Source organism: Hyperoodon ampullatus (genome assembly GCF_949752795.1).
Source record: "Hyperoodon ampullatus genome assembly, chromosome: 16".
In the NCBI taxonomy this organism is placed as follows: domain Eukaryota; kingdom Metazoa; phylum Chordata; class Mammalia; order Artiodactyla; family Ziphiidae; genus Hyperoodon; species Hyperoodon ampullatus.
This window is the reverse complement of record NC_136929.1, coordinates 75,058,461-75,073,985: the sequence shown is the minus strand read 5'-3', so window position 1 is coordinate 75,073,985 and position 15,525 is coordinate 75,058,461. Positions and strand designations below refer to the sequence as shown.

At 39.6% G+C, this 15,525-nt stretch overlaps 1 protein-coding gene across 5 annotated transcripts in view; it reads left to right on the top strand.

The window, feature by feature from the left end:
* The window catches only part of NUP58 (nucleoporin 58), a gene marked incomplete at both ends in the record, with an annotated part of 44,195 nt that extends 31,008 nt beyond the window's left edge, over positions 1 to 13,187 (top strand). For 3 of the 5 annotated variants that reach the window (XM_079722040.1, XM_079722041.1, XM_079722039.1), the window contains 2 exons: positions 581 to 676; positions 1,962 to 2,285. In XM_079722040.1, the coding sequence (XP_079578166.1) occupies positions 581 to 676; positions 1,962 to 2,131 (266 nt within the window). Of the gene's footprint in view, positions 1 to 580; positions 677 to 1,961; positions 2,286 to 13,104 lie in introns of those variants that run through there. The other 2 variants (XM_079722043.1, XM_079722042.1) reach the window with 1 other exon arrangement.
* Between the last annotated feature and the right edge of the window lie 2,338 nt (positions 13,188 to 15,525).

Here is a 15,525-nt window from a genome sequence, read left to right as displayed (position 1 = left end):
TTCTCAGCATTGCGTTGCTGGTTCTGTGGCAGGGGGCTGCTCTTCCTGAGTAGCTGTAGAGTGACCGACCCTTGTGTAGTCACGCAGGGTTCCAGTGGTAAACTCCGTAAGTGAGAATGTCTTCGCAGAAAGCAGAGTAAAATTACTGTGTGGTACTTTGCATTTAAACTGTTGTGCGTGCCTTGCTTATTTATGAATTTAGTCTTTTTTTTTTCCCGAAATGAAATATCCTTAAGTAGATATGTGTCTATCTGTTCGACTAAAATCATACTTGAATGGTCACTGAAATTTCTAGTCCGTTTGGGAGAGAAAGTACTAATATGATCTTGTTTTTTATGGCTTTGTTCTTTAAAAATGATGGATGGGTCATAAGCTTAGTCTAAGTAGATCTAAATGTTTTATTTCAGAATTGATCTGGTTCTTCCAGAAGTCTTATGCAAAGGAGTAAAGCAGATCTCCTTAGTAAGGCCGTGGTTCTCAACACTGTTTATTAGACCACTGATAATTTGGGTGTTACTTGTCAGTATCCTTTCACCTGTGTTTTTACCTGCCGTGTGTGTCTCTCTATCACCCCCACTAGGCTTTGGAGCTAGCTCTGGTTTTGGATGCAGCACCACAGGGGCCTCCACATTTGGATTTGGAACAACAAATAAACCCTCAGGAAGTCTTAGTGCAGGTTTGTGTGTTTTGGCCTGAACTTCAGGCAGATTCAAAGGTGCACATTATTTAATTTTAAAAGTATAAGTGTTGTTATTTCCGGTATCCAAAAAAGATCCCTGATTCAGTTTCTACCCACTGGGTGAACCTGCAAGCCTACTAATCATATATAGCTTTCTCTCTCTCATATGCTGAAGGTCAGGTTTGTAGAACGTTTCTAACAACTTAAGTTTGATATAATAAATAACTACATCCTCTTTTTAACTATGTAGAGATTATTTTGAACCCAAAGACTAGTTTTATGTTTAAACAGTTTTCTTCATTATTACAAAAATGAACCCATTGCGAAAGTTTTATCATTATTCATTCAGGAGAATAGTTTCTCTTCTAAAGAGGTGTTCTTTAGTTATAAGCCCCCCTGATTTTAAGAATACCAGTCTTAAAAAAAAAAAAAAAAGAATACCAGTCTTACAAACGATGATTAACTGGATTCTTTGTTCATTTTTGACATAGGTATAATCTCTTGACGCTTCTAGTAGAAACTTCCAGATTTCATCTACTTTTGCATTTGTTTCTATATTTGTAAATAATGACTTGTTTTAATGTGCAATTCTTAGGGATAAATAGCATGCCTAAAATAATAGTACCAATTAAAGTTTTTAATTGCGGGAATTTGAAGGAAATTCCATTTAAAATTAAGTGGTGTTGAAAATCAGTAGTTCCTAGGGAGTAAGATAATAGAATTCAGCGGTATCAGGATTATAATATGTATATATTAATATTAGTTAGCTAGGCAGTAATAGTATATGATCCTAATTATTCGAGGGCTCTTATAAAATCAAAACAGTGGGTACTACTCTTCTGTGTATTCATTGTCCTGAAAATTGTGGGTTAAGGCTTTCTTGGAGGACTTAGAATTGCAAGGGTGGGTCCAAAGGCTGTGAAAGTCTCTTCTTTACATTTTGATAAAATGTTTCTGGAGGGCTGAGGAGGAGGGTACCTTGGCATATTTAATTAACACGAAAGTGGCTGCCAACTTGAAGTTTTCTGTCGAGTTCAGTTATTTGTGTAAGGTTTCTCTCTTGGTCTGGATCACTAAACTTCTGTCTGTAATGGTGCCACTTAGTTGTCAGCTAAATTATTTTCCTGTAAAATTCCATGTCAGAAATTCAGGGCCCTAAGATATTTGCTATTTGTATAGGTTATATATTCTTTCAGCTAGACACTTACCTCTCATCCCCATTTTTTATGTTTGTTTTTGTGATTTAACTTCTGATATGAATATTTTCTTCCCTAAACATAAGGCTTTGGCAGCTCAAGTACATCTGGGTTTAACTTCAGCAATCCCGGCATCACGGCATCAGCTGGTTTGACATTTGGGGTGTCCAATCCTGCCTCAGCAGGTTTTGGAACAGGAGGACAACTCCTTCAGTTGAAGAAACCTCCAGCTGGAAACAAAAGAGGAAAAAGATAAACATATGGGTTGATGTGTTGAGAGGATCCATAGCAGCATCGTTCATTCTCTGAATCTATTTTTCTAAAGTTGAAGCAGTAATTAAATTGCAACCCAGGAGATTTATAAAGTTTTGATAGTTTTTCCTTACTTCTGGAATTTGAACTCTGTTCTTGTTTGCCGTGCTAAACAACTTTTCTCTTGTGTATTTGAAACCTAGTTGTGTATTTTTCATTATTTTCATTCTCAGTGTAAGAAATATTACATCGCTGATTGGTAAGACCTACTACTATTTAACCTAGTGTTTTAGCAATGTTTTTGTTGATAAGGTTTACATTATGTGAATATATGCACATTTGTTTCTTATATAGATGGTATGAACTCTAGGGCCTATACCAGAATCACTTTGTTCCTTGATAAAAGGCCTTTTGAACTACACTGCAGGGCATCTTGTGAATATGTATGTAAAATATATACAACATAATACACACAATTGTGTGCATATAGAATATATATTTACAGACCTACAACTTTTGCCTCAGACTGTTCCCCTTTTCTAAGGGTATTCCATTTTTCACCTTTTATGCTTCAAATCCTCAGTGCTTGTAGAACAAGGAGCTAAAGGTACCAAGTCATTGTAGTTATTTGCTTAAAGACTTAGTGAAATGGTTACTGGTGTAAATATTGACCAACTCAACGTCATTGCCCCCAGTCTTTCCCATTTTTGTTTCCATGTTAATCTTAGCAGCTACTCCGAATGAGGGCTGCTGAGACTCATCAGACCGATTTCAACAACTTTATTATCCTATGTATCCTCATATCTGAAATGAACCTTTAAGAGCATATTTGAACTCCAGACTGGTGTTCTGGGGGCAAAGAGCTATTAAGCCAAATTGATTCTATGCAGGTGAAGGATGCACTATTATTTTAGTGGAAACTTCTAGCTATTCCAATAGAGTTCTTTCTTATAGGGCTATTGATATTGACACCAAATGGAGTCGCTTATCAGCCTCTTTTATGTCTTAAGTAAGTGCTTAATTTGGAATAAAGAAACAGTATATTTTAAGAAAAAAAGTATTCTTTGTAGCAACAGTAAACTATCCCCCATTTTAACAGTGAACAGAGCTCCAGGTAATAACATATATAGACATGTCAGGTTTCATCTGTGTGTTATTTGTATTAGTATTAGTGACAGAGAGTGGGTGAAAAAGAGAGCCCTTGGGAAGAGAACTGCCTTAGCCATGATTTCACACAGAAACCGTTATGTAGACCTATTTTATCTTTCAAGTGCAGTTTTCAGATGGGATGTGAACATGAAATTTCATTGAAAATAGTTTAATTTTTTTATATAGAAGGTTTTGTACATAATGTGCATCAAGTGAATATTTTCAGAATCATTTTCACCAAGGCACCTTTTTTTCTAAAATAGGTATTACATATATACACACACATATATATATATATTTTAGTATAACGTTAGTTGGGTTTGATTATAAAAGTGTTGTCAAATCTGTTTTATTTATCTGCATATAGCGATGATTGGCTTTTGGAATTGAAATTTTTGCGCCTTGATGCATTAAAATAAGGAAAATGCTTTGTTTCTGAGCATGAAAGTTGCTTTTATTTTTGCATACTTCCCTAATACTGCAGTGCCCAGATCCAGGTTTTGGGGAAGGGTAGGAAAACATGTGGTTTTGTGTTTTGAATTACTGTCAGAATTAAATACACATTACAACAAACTTTTTTTAAAAAGGACATTGCATTGTGCTGCAAAAATCTGGATATTTATATTTCTTGTGTTTTTTTCTTTATATATTTTACATTTTAATATGTTGACCATTGGGAATTTGTAACAGATCAATTTGTGGCGGGAGTTTAAATGTGTCGTCACTGTGTCCATTGTCTCCACTTTGTCCAGAGCCTGTCATTATGTAAACAATAAAATTTACTGTGTCAGTTGCTTTGAACCTTTATAGGTGTCAGTAGTTGTTATTCATATGTAATTTTCTTATTATTCCTCTTCTGTTCTCTGGTTGGTTTTTAGTGTTTCATTTTCACTGGTTTATACATCTTGCTTTTTTTAAAAAAAACAAAAGGCTGAATACAAGATAGCAAGTTCTTTGTCACTTGCTTTTGTCTTCTCAAAATTACAAAAACGTTTTAAATTATACACAAAAATATTGAGTAAAAAGTGAAAGTTGCCTTCAGCTCCTGGGCCCCAATCCCACTTTCTTCCCCACAGTGTCTGCTCTTCGTGGTTTTGTGTGTATCCTTTCAGGTCCTTTTTAAAAATGCCTTTTCAGCATGTGTACAAATGTTCATTCTTTTTCTCTCTCTCATTTTCTCACATTTATTGTCTCTTAGATTCTTTTTTTTTAAACAAATGGGTTAACAGTCTGTGTGTTCTGTGGCTTGCTTTTTTTCCCCCTTTAGTGGCGTATCTTGGACGTCTCTGCGTGTCGGTCCGTGGAGACTGACTTTTTGCTTACTGTCCTGTGGCATGGACGCCCGGTGATATGTTCCAAATGTTCCCTTTTCTTTCCAGTATTTCGCTTTCACAGAAGAGCTGCAGTGAGTATCCTTGAACATGACTCTTGGTGCTTACGTTTAATGTTTCTCTGGGATCGATTGTAGAAGAGGAATTGCTGAAGAGGCATACAAACTGTATGTTTTAATGTCAGATTGCCTTCCAAAAATGCTATATAAACAGACACTTCTGTGGTATGTGTGAGTACCCACTTCCTGTCTGCAGCCCTAGATAGTATCAGTCCTTAAAACAAGTACATGTGAAGTTGAACTTTTTAGCATGCACGTTAGCCATTTACATATTAACCTAGTTGCATGGTAATGTCTTGTGTCCGTTTTTACACCAGATCATTTAGGAGTTTCTCCTTATGGTCTCTGTAGACACTGTGTGCTATTTAGTATTTTTCTTATCAGACAGGTTGGACTTCTGGAGCCAGCTGGGCCCAGACCCCTGCCTCGAACCTGTGTGGTGTTGGGCAAGTTTCTTTTCTACACCCCAGCTTCAGCACCTCCCAAGTGAGGACAGTAAAGGCAGGTGGTTGTGTGAAGGTGAAGTCTACCTAAGGCACTTGGGTGCAGGACCTCTGACGCTGCAGAGGCATTTACCGTTCCCGCTCCAGTTCCCCAACTGCTCACTATAGCTGGTTGCTTTATATCGGTTCCTGACGGGGAAGCTGCCCTATCTTCTTTTTCTGTTTTTTCTGTTTTTGTGTTGGGTGGCTATTCTATGACGCTTATGCTCTTTAGGATGTATCTATTTTGTCAAGTTCGATTTTTCTTAGGAAAAATCCTCCTGGGATTTTTTATTAGGTTTATACAAATAAAATATATATCTGGGGAGAATTCACATCTTCATATGTACAGCATGGTATATGCATTTATTAGGTCTTTTATTTCAGCAAGGTTTTACAGTGCTTGTTAGATCCCTGGTGGTTTTCCCTGTCAGCATCTTAATTTTATTCCTCAGTGAGGATTTTTATCCTCCAGTCAGTACAAATGCAGCTTAACTGTTCTTTCGTGATAACACAGTAAGCCCAAATTAATGTACTACTAATCTCAAATAGAGATTGTTGTTTTTCACAACGAGGGAAGCTGAATAGTGCCTTTAGAAGTTTTGCAGTGGGATACTTTCGTGTGCAACGTATTTGGGTTGGAATGGTCTATCGCGAGATAGGCGGCATCCCCTTCCTCTGTGCCTTGCCCCCGCCTCTCACTGTGGGTAAGTCTGGCTGCACTGTGCCTTTGGGAGCACGCCACACGGTGTTGCTCAGGGGGCACGACTCGGGGGCTCGCTAACGTGGGCCCAGGGGTCTCATCTGACTCACGGTCGTGTCTTATTTGTTGTGTGTAGTCTGTTCGGGCAGCACACTCAGAACTCTATATACTTGACCTTGTTCAGGCTCAGTATTATCCTAGAAAGCAGAAATCTCCCGTGTCTAGATGAAGGAACTGAGGTTTAGGTTAAGCAGTTTCCCCAAGGTCACACAGCTGTTGAGTCCTGGAGCTGGGGATTTTCTGTGAAACAGGAATAGCAGGCTAACCTTCATGCCCATCCTCTGAAAGGCACCAAAGGTCATGTGGTTCCATGATTTATACGGGGAAATTGCACACATACAATAGACTGGATCCCTGCAGGTAAGGGAAGTACCAAGGGCCCTGGGGCCTGAGGGAGAATAGTCACCCTCTAGGGTGTAAGGAGTGTTAGGAAGACATCCCAGCTCCTGGCATGCAGGGTGGTCTGTCCACCTCGGGCAGGGTAAGGGGAGTAGTCTTGGCTGTTTGAATCTTGTAAGAAGTTTAACAGGAAAGCCTTTCCAGGAAGCCTCGCCTGACCCCTGTAACTGAAACGAGCACCACCAACTCAGACCGAGTGCAGCTGGATCCTTTTCTTGCCATGTGGAGATGCACCTCAGTGGCCCAAGGAAACCATGGAAATGGGCCAGAAGCTGCAGGGGCTGAGAGACAGCAGCAGATGGAGGAAAGGGTAGGGATTACCAGAAAAACTGGTCTTGGCCCAGAATATTTTTGCTTTTCTCCTTCATTCAGTGCCCATTTTTCTCTTCTTCTTAACCTGTCAATTCAAACAAACAACCTACCAGGTCACAAAGGTTGCATTGCTGAGGGTAGGCTGTAGATTTAAGTTGCAGAGAACTTGGTTTTGTCATCCTCACCCCTCTGAGTCCCCTGGTAGCAGGTCAGTTTACTTCAGTAAATACTTAGATTTGTCATGTGTGAGTCGCTGATGGGAGCTTAGAGGGTAGAGATATAACTTGTTTCCGTCAGTCCTGTGAGGTGGATACTATTATTCCTTTTTTACAAATGAGAAAACAGGCACAGAAGTTAAGTAACTTAATGGTCACTCAGCTAGTAAGTGGCTGGGCCAGAGTTCAAACCCAGGCAGTTTTCTCAGAGTCTAGACTTTTATGCAAATAAGTATAATGTAGGGTGGGCTCTCTTATTAAGTTATGGGATAAAGATACAAAGAAAATTCTTGAGAGCACGGAATAGAGATTTTTCAGGCTTGGGGCAGTCAGAAATTTATTGTACTAGAAAGTGGCTTTGAGCAATGAGTATGAATATGATTTATTTTTTAAAGTATTTACAATTTGAAATTAAACATTTAATTAAAAGTAATCATAAATAAGTGTGAACAGCATAAAGGGATAAAATTAAAAGCAACCAATACCCCACTCTCCAGAGGAAGTTCCTACGTTTCTTTTCATCTTGATTCTTGTTTTTCTTCATTCTTTTTAACAGCTGCATAGCGTATATGTCTATATCCTGTTTTAACTAGTTCCTTTGGTGAACACTTAGATGGTTTCTGGTTTTTTGGGGCTATTAGAAATGATTCTACTAGGATAGGTGAAAATAGTATCCAATTTTATTGACATTTCTTTATGTGAGTTTGAACATTTCCATTTGGGTGTTGGCCATCTTAATTATTTGTAAGAGCTCTTTGGATGCAATCACTTTCTGTAGAAATGTTTGGAAAAATGAACAATTTTAAATCTTTAGTCTTGGATCCATGTGACTGTTTTTTAAAAATTTACATCACCCCATTTCATGTTGTTTTTAAACATTCTTAATATTTAAATTACTTGTCTTATGTATGGCAAATGTTTCACAGTTAATCTTTTCATGTCTGTTTATGGTTACTTGTTTTTGTTGTGTAGAAATTTTAATTTTCTTATGTTGCCAACATGTATTAGTCTTTTTGAAATGACTTCTGGGAATGAGTGAAAACTCGGGAGGAAAAAAGAGAATAAGACATTTTAAGTTATACAGTTTATAAAGTCATTAATATTTCATTGACACATCATCACTGTATGAAGATGCCTTTACAAGATTCAGCTGGGTGGCTGGGGTCAGATTGTAATTGGCGTGTCTGGACCGAAAGGAGGCTTCACACTGCGAGGAATTTTTTGAGCCCTGCAGTAACATTAAGGCTAATAATGTTAACCTTAATAATGGTACGGTAATTTCTCTTTTACAGATGAGGGAAGAAGCTAAGTAATTTGCCCAAAGTTATGCAGGTACGAAGTGATGACGCCAAGACTCAAACCCCAATATCATAGGTGTCATTCTAGTGAAATCCTCTTGCAACAGGTGATCATACGGAAAGCACTTTCAGCCCAGTGTCAGATATAATTAAAATCACTCATATATGAGTAGAATAAAATGTCATTGACAGTCATCCCTATTTTTGATGATATGTAAATATTTAAAGATATAGTTTGTATATCAATATTTTGCCCCTCTATTTGACTTTATATTATTAGTCCAGGGAATTTATTAGCCTTGAAAATAGCAGGATTTGTCTTCATTTTTTAGTTCTTATTTTTTATCAGAATCACATGACAAAGTTTAAAGAGTCAGATGTCTCTCTAAGGTTCATTACAAAAGCAGCACTCTCCCCTTCCTCTCCCTTTTGAAGGGGCTGTTTTGACCTTGTTAAGCTTTCCGTCAGCTCTGTTTCCAGTCCTGCCTCCACTGCTATTTGCAGAAATACAAAGGCTTCCCCACTGCAAGCTTCACATTTAGCTTTCTTGATTTTGCTGAGTCAGTTATTCCCATTCCAGTTTCTAAAATGTCATTGCCTCTTTTCCTATTTTCATTGTCTCTGTGGTTTTAGGCCACTTTTAAAACTTTAATCTTTTTATGGTGGTAATTTTATTGGAAATTCATTTAATTTAAAATTTCAATTTTCTTTTCTGGAAGTTGTAATTGGTCCTTTAAAAAGTATGCCTGGGTCACCTTTTGGTAATCTCTTATTCCTTATTTACACTTTCTTTATGTATTATTCAACACACTTATTTTATATTTGTCATTGGTAAGTCCAATACCTAAAGTCAGTAGGGTCTGATTTTGTTATTTGTTTTCTCTGCTGTCTTTTGTTCCATGTGACTTGTCTTTCTCCTTGTTTCGTAATTTTTATTTGTGAGCTCGTCTTTGATAGGAATTTGTCAATTCTTTGAGGCCGAAGATGTGCTCCTCCAGACAGGAACTTCTGTCAGGCCCCTGAGGGCATGGCCAGCCCGGGTCCACTTTAATGTACCGTCTCACTCTGAGGATGTTTTGGACCATGTATGAAGTGTGACTTGAAACCATAGTCCCTGCTGAGAGTCAGCTCTAAGCAGTGAATTCTCAGAGCAGAATTTTCTTTCACTTCAGAGAGCCAAGGCTACAAGAGGCAAGTTTTCTTTGTCAGATACTTTATCTACATATCTATCTGCCTATCCTATCTATCATCTGTCTCTATCTATCTATCATCTATCTCCCTCCCTATCTCCCTCCCTGTCTCCCTATCTATCTATGGTAGTGCTAAGAAAGGGGTTGGCAAACTATAGCCTGTGGGTGAAAACCAGGCCACTTCCTGTTTTTATAAATAAGGCTTTACTAGGGCACAGCTATGCCCACTTGTTTACTGACCATCTGTGACCGCTTCTGCTCATCCACAGCAGAGGTAAGTAGTTGGGACAGCGACTGCATGGCCCGTGAAGCCTAAGATAATCACTCTGGCCCACTGGAGAGAATGTCTGCGGACTCCTAGTGTAGACCTTTGACAGCCCTGTTCGGAAGGGGTTCTTTGATCTCCTTGCCTCACATGGCTTACATCACTTAGGGTGTGGTCGAGCTGCTTTATTAGAGCACTCAAGGTACAGTGGCTTAAAGAAGATGGTTCTTCTTTCACGTGGTGGTGCAGGGAGCTGTCTGGGGGTGACATGGCTGCTCGGGGGCCCAGACTCCCGACAGTGTGGTTCTGCCCCATCTGCGTGGTGGGATGGATTTGCACTCAAGCTCCTGGAGGAAGGAAAGGGTGGAGAGGAGAGGGACACTTTTCCTCTGCAGAGTGTGATCCAGCAATTCCTCTGCAGAGTGTGATCCAGCAATTCCTCTGCAGAGTGTGATCCAGCGGTTGCATATGTCGCTTCTGCTCATGTCAACTGGCCAGAACCTCCTCGCAGAGCTGCAAGCGAGGCTGGGGATGTCTTTTGGTGGGTTGGTCTCACACTCCCCTAAAACTCCTGTTGGTAGAGAAGAGGGAAGAAGGGTTCCTGGGCCTCGGCTTGACTCTTGAACAGCTGCTAAGACTTGGGATCAGGGGCCACTACCAGTCTCAGGGCCCCCCTTCCTCAAGCTTTGACTTCATTTCTGGCTTCTAAGAATCTACCTTACTTTTGTGCTAACTCAGCTGTGAGTTTAAAAATTATATCCATTACTTTCAGCTGTTTTGTAGCTGTTTTGTATTCTTGGACATCTAATCCAAATATAGTTTTAAATAGAGAGCCTTGACTTAATTTTTATAGGCCTACCTTCTGTTGAATCTCTCTTATTCCTGATTTGGGTGTAAGCGGACCTAGATTGCATCTGAGCTCCGTAGTGATTCTAGTCTCCTTTGTCCATGATCTAGTCTATATTATTCTTTCTTCAGAATAACTTTTCTTCTCTTGGCTTTTACTTTCTCACTCTGTTTCTGGTGTTGCTCTTTAGTTTTGGCTTCTGTAACTTTACGTTCAGAGCTTACAAACTAGAGGTCTGCCACTTGATCTTTCTAGTCCACAGAATGTTTGCTGATTTTTACAAATCAGATTTTACATAAAATTCCAAATCTCTTCCTTCTGAGCACTCAGTGGAAGGATCTGGCAGCAGTGCCTCAGCCTTCCTGCAGAGGGAGCCACCCCTTCAGCTGTCACTCACCCTCCAATTAGCCCCACTCCCCACCCCTCTCCACCGCCTCCTGCACTCACATCACTCTACTGACTGAATCATCTGTTTCCCACTGGCTTTGTCCACCCCTTCTTCCCGCTTTCATTACCACGGGAGTCCTCTCCACACACTCCCCACTGGTGCCATGACTCGTGTAGAAGGGTGGGGGAGGTATTTTCTCCATTTCACAATAGGGAAAACCAACTCACACAGGGCAGGTGTCAGGCACAGGCGTTCAAGTTCCGATGGTCAGTCTGTTCACAAATAAGCCTTAGGAAGGAAAATGTACTCACGTGTAGTAAATTCCTCGGTGCTGGGAAAGCATTTGATGTCAATCACTGAATGCGGTGAATCTGAAACTGGAGCTCTGCAGAGCAGGGCAGCTGGCAGCAGGGGCAGGAGGGGTGGTTTCCTTCCTATCCCAGGGCGAGTTATAAACGCTGCACAGGTACTCGGCACACAGTGTATGTTTCCTAACCTGTTGTGTTATGACAGCCTTCTGTAATGAGACGTTTTTTGTGTTTTACTCTTTTGTAAGTACGTTAATAACAAGGAATGATTCTTTCCAATCATTGTTTACATCTTCTGTATTAGCTGCACAGAAGATTGGTCTAAAGAGCAAGGTTCTTTTAAATAATTTAGCCCAAAACAGTAATGTGCTGAGTATTTATTCCTCCTGGTCTCAAAAAGAATTCCTTCTGCTCCAAAATACTATGTTTTATTTACAGTTGGTTTAGAATGAGTGATTCTTCACTTTTTAAATCCTATGTTTGCAGATAACATATTTTTGAACACCTATTGTAAGCCAAGCAGGCTTTAGTCTGTGCTGTCTGAAGTGGTGGCCACTAGCCATATGTGGCTACTGATCACATGAAATAGGGCCAGTGGGACTGGAAACCTGAATTTTAAAATTCATTTGAATCAATTTAAAATTTTAAAACTGATGTTCAGTTCAAATACTGGGCAACATTTAAGTGTGTCTGGAACAACTTGGGTACATGAGTCTACTTTTTCAAATGTAAATTTTACAAAACCTAAATGCAAACCAAGTAGTTCTAAGGTACATTTAGCATCCAGATTGAGAAGCATTTGCGTATAAAATTCACACTGGATTTCAAAGATTTAGTGTGAAAAAAATGTAACATATTAATATTTGTATATTGATTTCATGTCGAAAAGATAATATATTGAGTTAAATAAAACATGATTAAAGTTAATTTCATGTATGTCTTTTACTTGTTTTAATGTGGCTAGTAGAAAATTTTAAATTACGTATGTGACTTTATATTTTTGGGACAGTGCTGGTCTAGATGATACTAACCATGGTCCTGGGACCATATATGGCTTAATTATACACCAAAAAGAGAAATAAATTGCAGATTTTTAATTTGCTTCTTTTAAAAATAATCTCCAGGTCAATCGCTGTAGCAGCCTCCTGCCTGGTATCCCTGCTTTCATTGTCTCTGCCCTCGTCCACCAGCAGAATTCCTAGTTACCTTCTCAAAACGCAAATAGGATTATGGAAAGCCAAGCTCTCTGGCGCCCTTTGTTGCAAACTCTCTAGCATAAAATGCAAGCCCCTCACAGCCTGGTCCTTACTTTCACCTGCCCCTTGGGACACCGTCACACCAAGGCCCTCCTAGAACTGCACATCCCTTCCACCCCTCTGCTTGTGCATGAGCCGTTTCTTTGGAGTAAATGCTGGCCTTTCAGTGCCATCTTGCCTTATCCTTCCCAGCTCCTCCTGCAAAGTGAATACACACCTTTGCACTCTGCTTAGACTTTGGGCCTCAGAGGGCAGGCTTCCCACATCATGGTTTTGTTACTTGATGGTCTGTTTGTCGCCCACGTTAGATTGAGTAATCCCAGAAGAGGAGCCCTGTCTTGTGTTTGTTTTGGTTTGGTTTTGTATCCTCAATACTTATCATCCAATTGGACTCCATAAATACCTCTGAATTAAGTAATTAGTGCAGTGGGAAAAGGTTAGTTAACTCAGTGACCCATTGCCGACCTACCTGTCTAGATGTTGGAACCATGCTGCTGGGGTAGAATCTCTCCTCCACCACTTAGTAGGTGTATGACCTTGGCCAAGTTTAACATCTTTGTGCCTCTTTAGTAAAATAGAGTGACCAATACCTGTGTTCCAGGTTGATTGTGCAAATTGAAATGAGTTAACTTATGCAAGGTGTAAGCTAAGCATGTAGTAAATATTAACTACACTTCTCCTAACACAGTCTAAACTATTTTTCTTTTTCTCTCAGGCAACAAATCACGGGTTTTAACTGGATTTCGGAAACCCAGTGTTGTAGAAACCAATGAACTAGGAAGAAAAATCCAGTTCTGAGCAGGCATTGAATCAGCAAATATCTACTTTGCAAGGAACTTCTGATTATCATTTTGGGAATCTCATTTAAGAACACAACTACATGTCGTAGAGTGTTTGGTCAAGATTTTTAGAATTCAGGAAAGAAAACTTGCCCCTGTTGTTTAAGGACAATGTAATGGAATATATACGAGATCCTGGGAATGTTTAAAGTTGCAAGCGGCCCACTAATCCAGTGTATGGAAGGAGTAGTGGAAAATTCATAGATGGAACAGGCAAAGTTGATACAAGAGACAACTGGCCAAGTAGAGTGAATTAACTGTTTGTAACTTTATGCAACTCATTCTTTTTTAAAAAAAGAACTTCACTGAGATATAATTCACAGACCATACGTTGAATGAAGGGTGCATTTCAGTGGTTTTTTAGTGTATTCACAAAATTGTGCAATGTCACAATCTAATACTAGAACATTTTTGCCACCCCAAAAAGAAACCCCATACGCATTAGCAGTCACTCCCCATTCCTCATCGCCACCACCCCAAGCCCTAGGGAGCCATTCATCTACTTTGTGTTTCCACATATTTGCCTATTCTATTCACATAAATGTGACTAGCTTCTTTCCCTTAGCATAATGTTCCCTAGGGTCATCCATGTTGTAGGATATATCAGTACTTTATTCCTTTTTGTTGCTGAATAATATTCCATTGGGTGGATATAGTCTATAATCAATAAAAATCAAATCTGAAGAACAGAAGAAAGATTGAAAAAATATGAATAGAGTTTTAGGAACCTGTGGTATAAAATTTATAAATATAACCTTTGTGCGAAAAGAGTCCCAGAAGAGGAGGAGACAAATGTTGGAGCAGAGACAACATTGAAAGAAATAATAGCCAGAAACGTTCTAAATTTGATGAAACACATACCTTTACAGATTCAAAAGGCTCACCAAACTTTGAGCAGAACAGATTCAAAGACAGTCTTCTAGATATAGTCAAACTACGTAAGACCAAAGATAAAATAATATTTAAAGTTACTAGAGGAAAATGACAATTTGCATAATGATGGATTTCTCCTGAGAAACCATGAGTGCCAATAGAACCACATCTTTAAAGCGCTGAAGGAAAATGTGTGTGGACGTAATGCTTACGATGACTCTGAGGCCAAGGGCCTTGGGGGAGGAGGAATCGGACCTCTGTGGTTGCAAGGTTTCTACAGTTCATTAACTCCAAATAGATTCGAAAGTTTAAGGATGTATATTATAATCCCTAGAGCAATCACCACTACCAAACGCAAAAATACAAGATACAGCCAAAATGCCAAAAGATGAATTAAAATGGAGATGGAATGCTAAGTAAGCTCAAATATTGAAGAGAAGGCAGTGAAGGGAACAGATGAAAACTGGGGTGAAGGAAATGTTTGTTATCTTGACTGTGGTCATGGACAGATAAAGGCATTTACCAGACCGTATCACACTGAACACCACGTGTATGTGGTCTACTGTACACCAGTTTTACCTCAGAAAAGTAAAAGAGAGAGAGAATGGAAGAAATTAGGGCAGCAAGAAAAGGCAACCCTTTTGAGGAGATTCTTGAAAAGTAGGGTAAGAATTGGAGGGAAAATTAGAATCAAGAATTTTTTTTCAGATGCTAGAAATAATGGTCTATTTGTATGTTGACTGAAAAGACCCAATGAGAAAGGAAAAATTGGTACGCAAGAGAGAGAGGAGAGAATTGTTAGAGAGATGTCGTTGAATAAATCATGGGAGGGGGGTCTGTCTTAAGATTGGAGACAGCAGGTCACAGTCACTCAAGGGGAGCGGGGTTTACGGGCATCCGTGAGGAAGGTGGGAAGACCAGGTGAGCGCTTGTGAAAGCTGAGTGGTGATGCAGGTGGAAGTGTGGAGGGTTGAGAGAAAGTTATGAAATAATCACCTCATGACAGCGAGAGAGTGAAGAGATCAGATGGCCAGGCAGTACCGAGTACCCTTTAAGGTTGGCGGTCATGAAGTCAACAAGCCCAGTCAGCACAGTGGGCATTTTTCTTCTCCATGTTCAGATGTTCAGATTTTAGTGTATAGAAGGTAGAGACTTGCACGAAATCGGGTTTTAGGTTAGCCAAGCAGGTACGATAAAGGTAGAGAAGGACAAGGGGTTTGGGATTCTAGAATTGAAACTGGATAAGGAGGGAAATGAAGAGTTGAACGCAATGAAATTAGAATCAGTGGGTTTTAGGTCCTATGGCAATGGAGGGGTTATTTGATATTCAAGAGAATGTGCTGGAAAACTAGATGGTGGAGGAGGATGTGATGACTGAGGTTGAGATCCGGGAGGTTTTCCAGTTGCTCGTGATGACTGGGGTT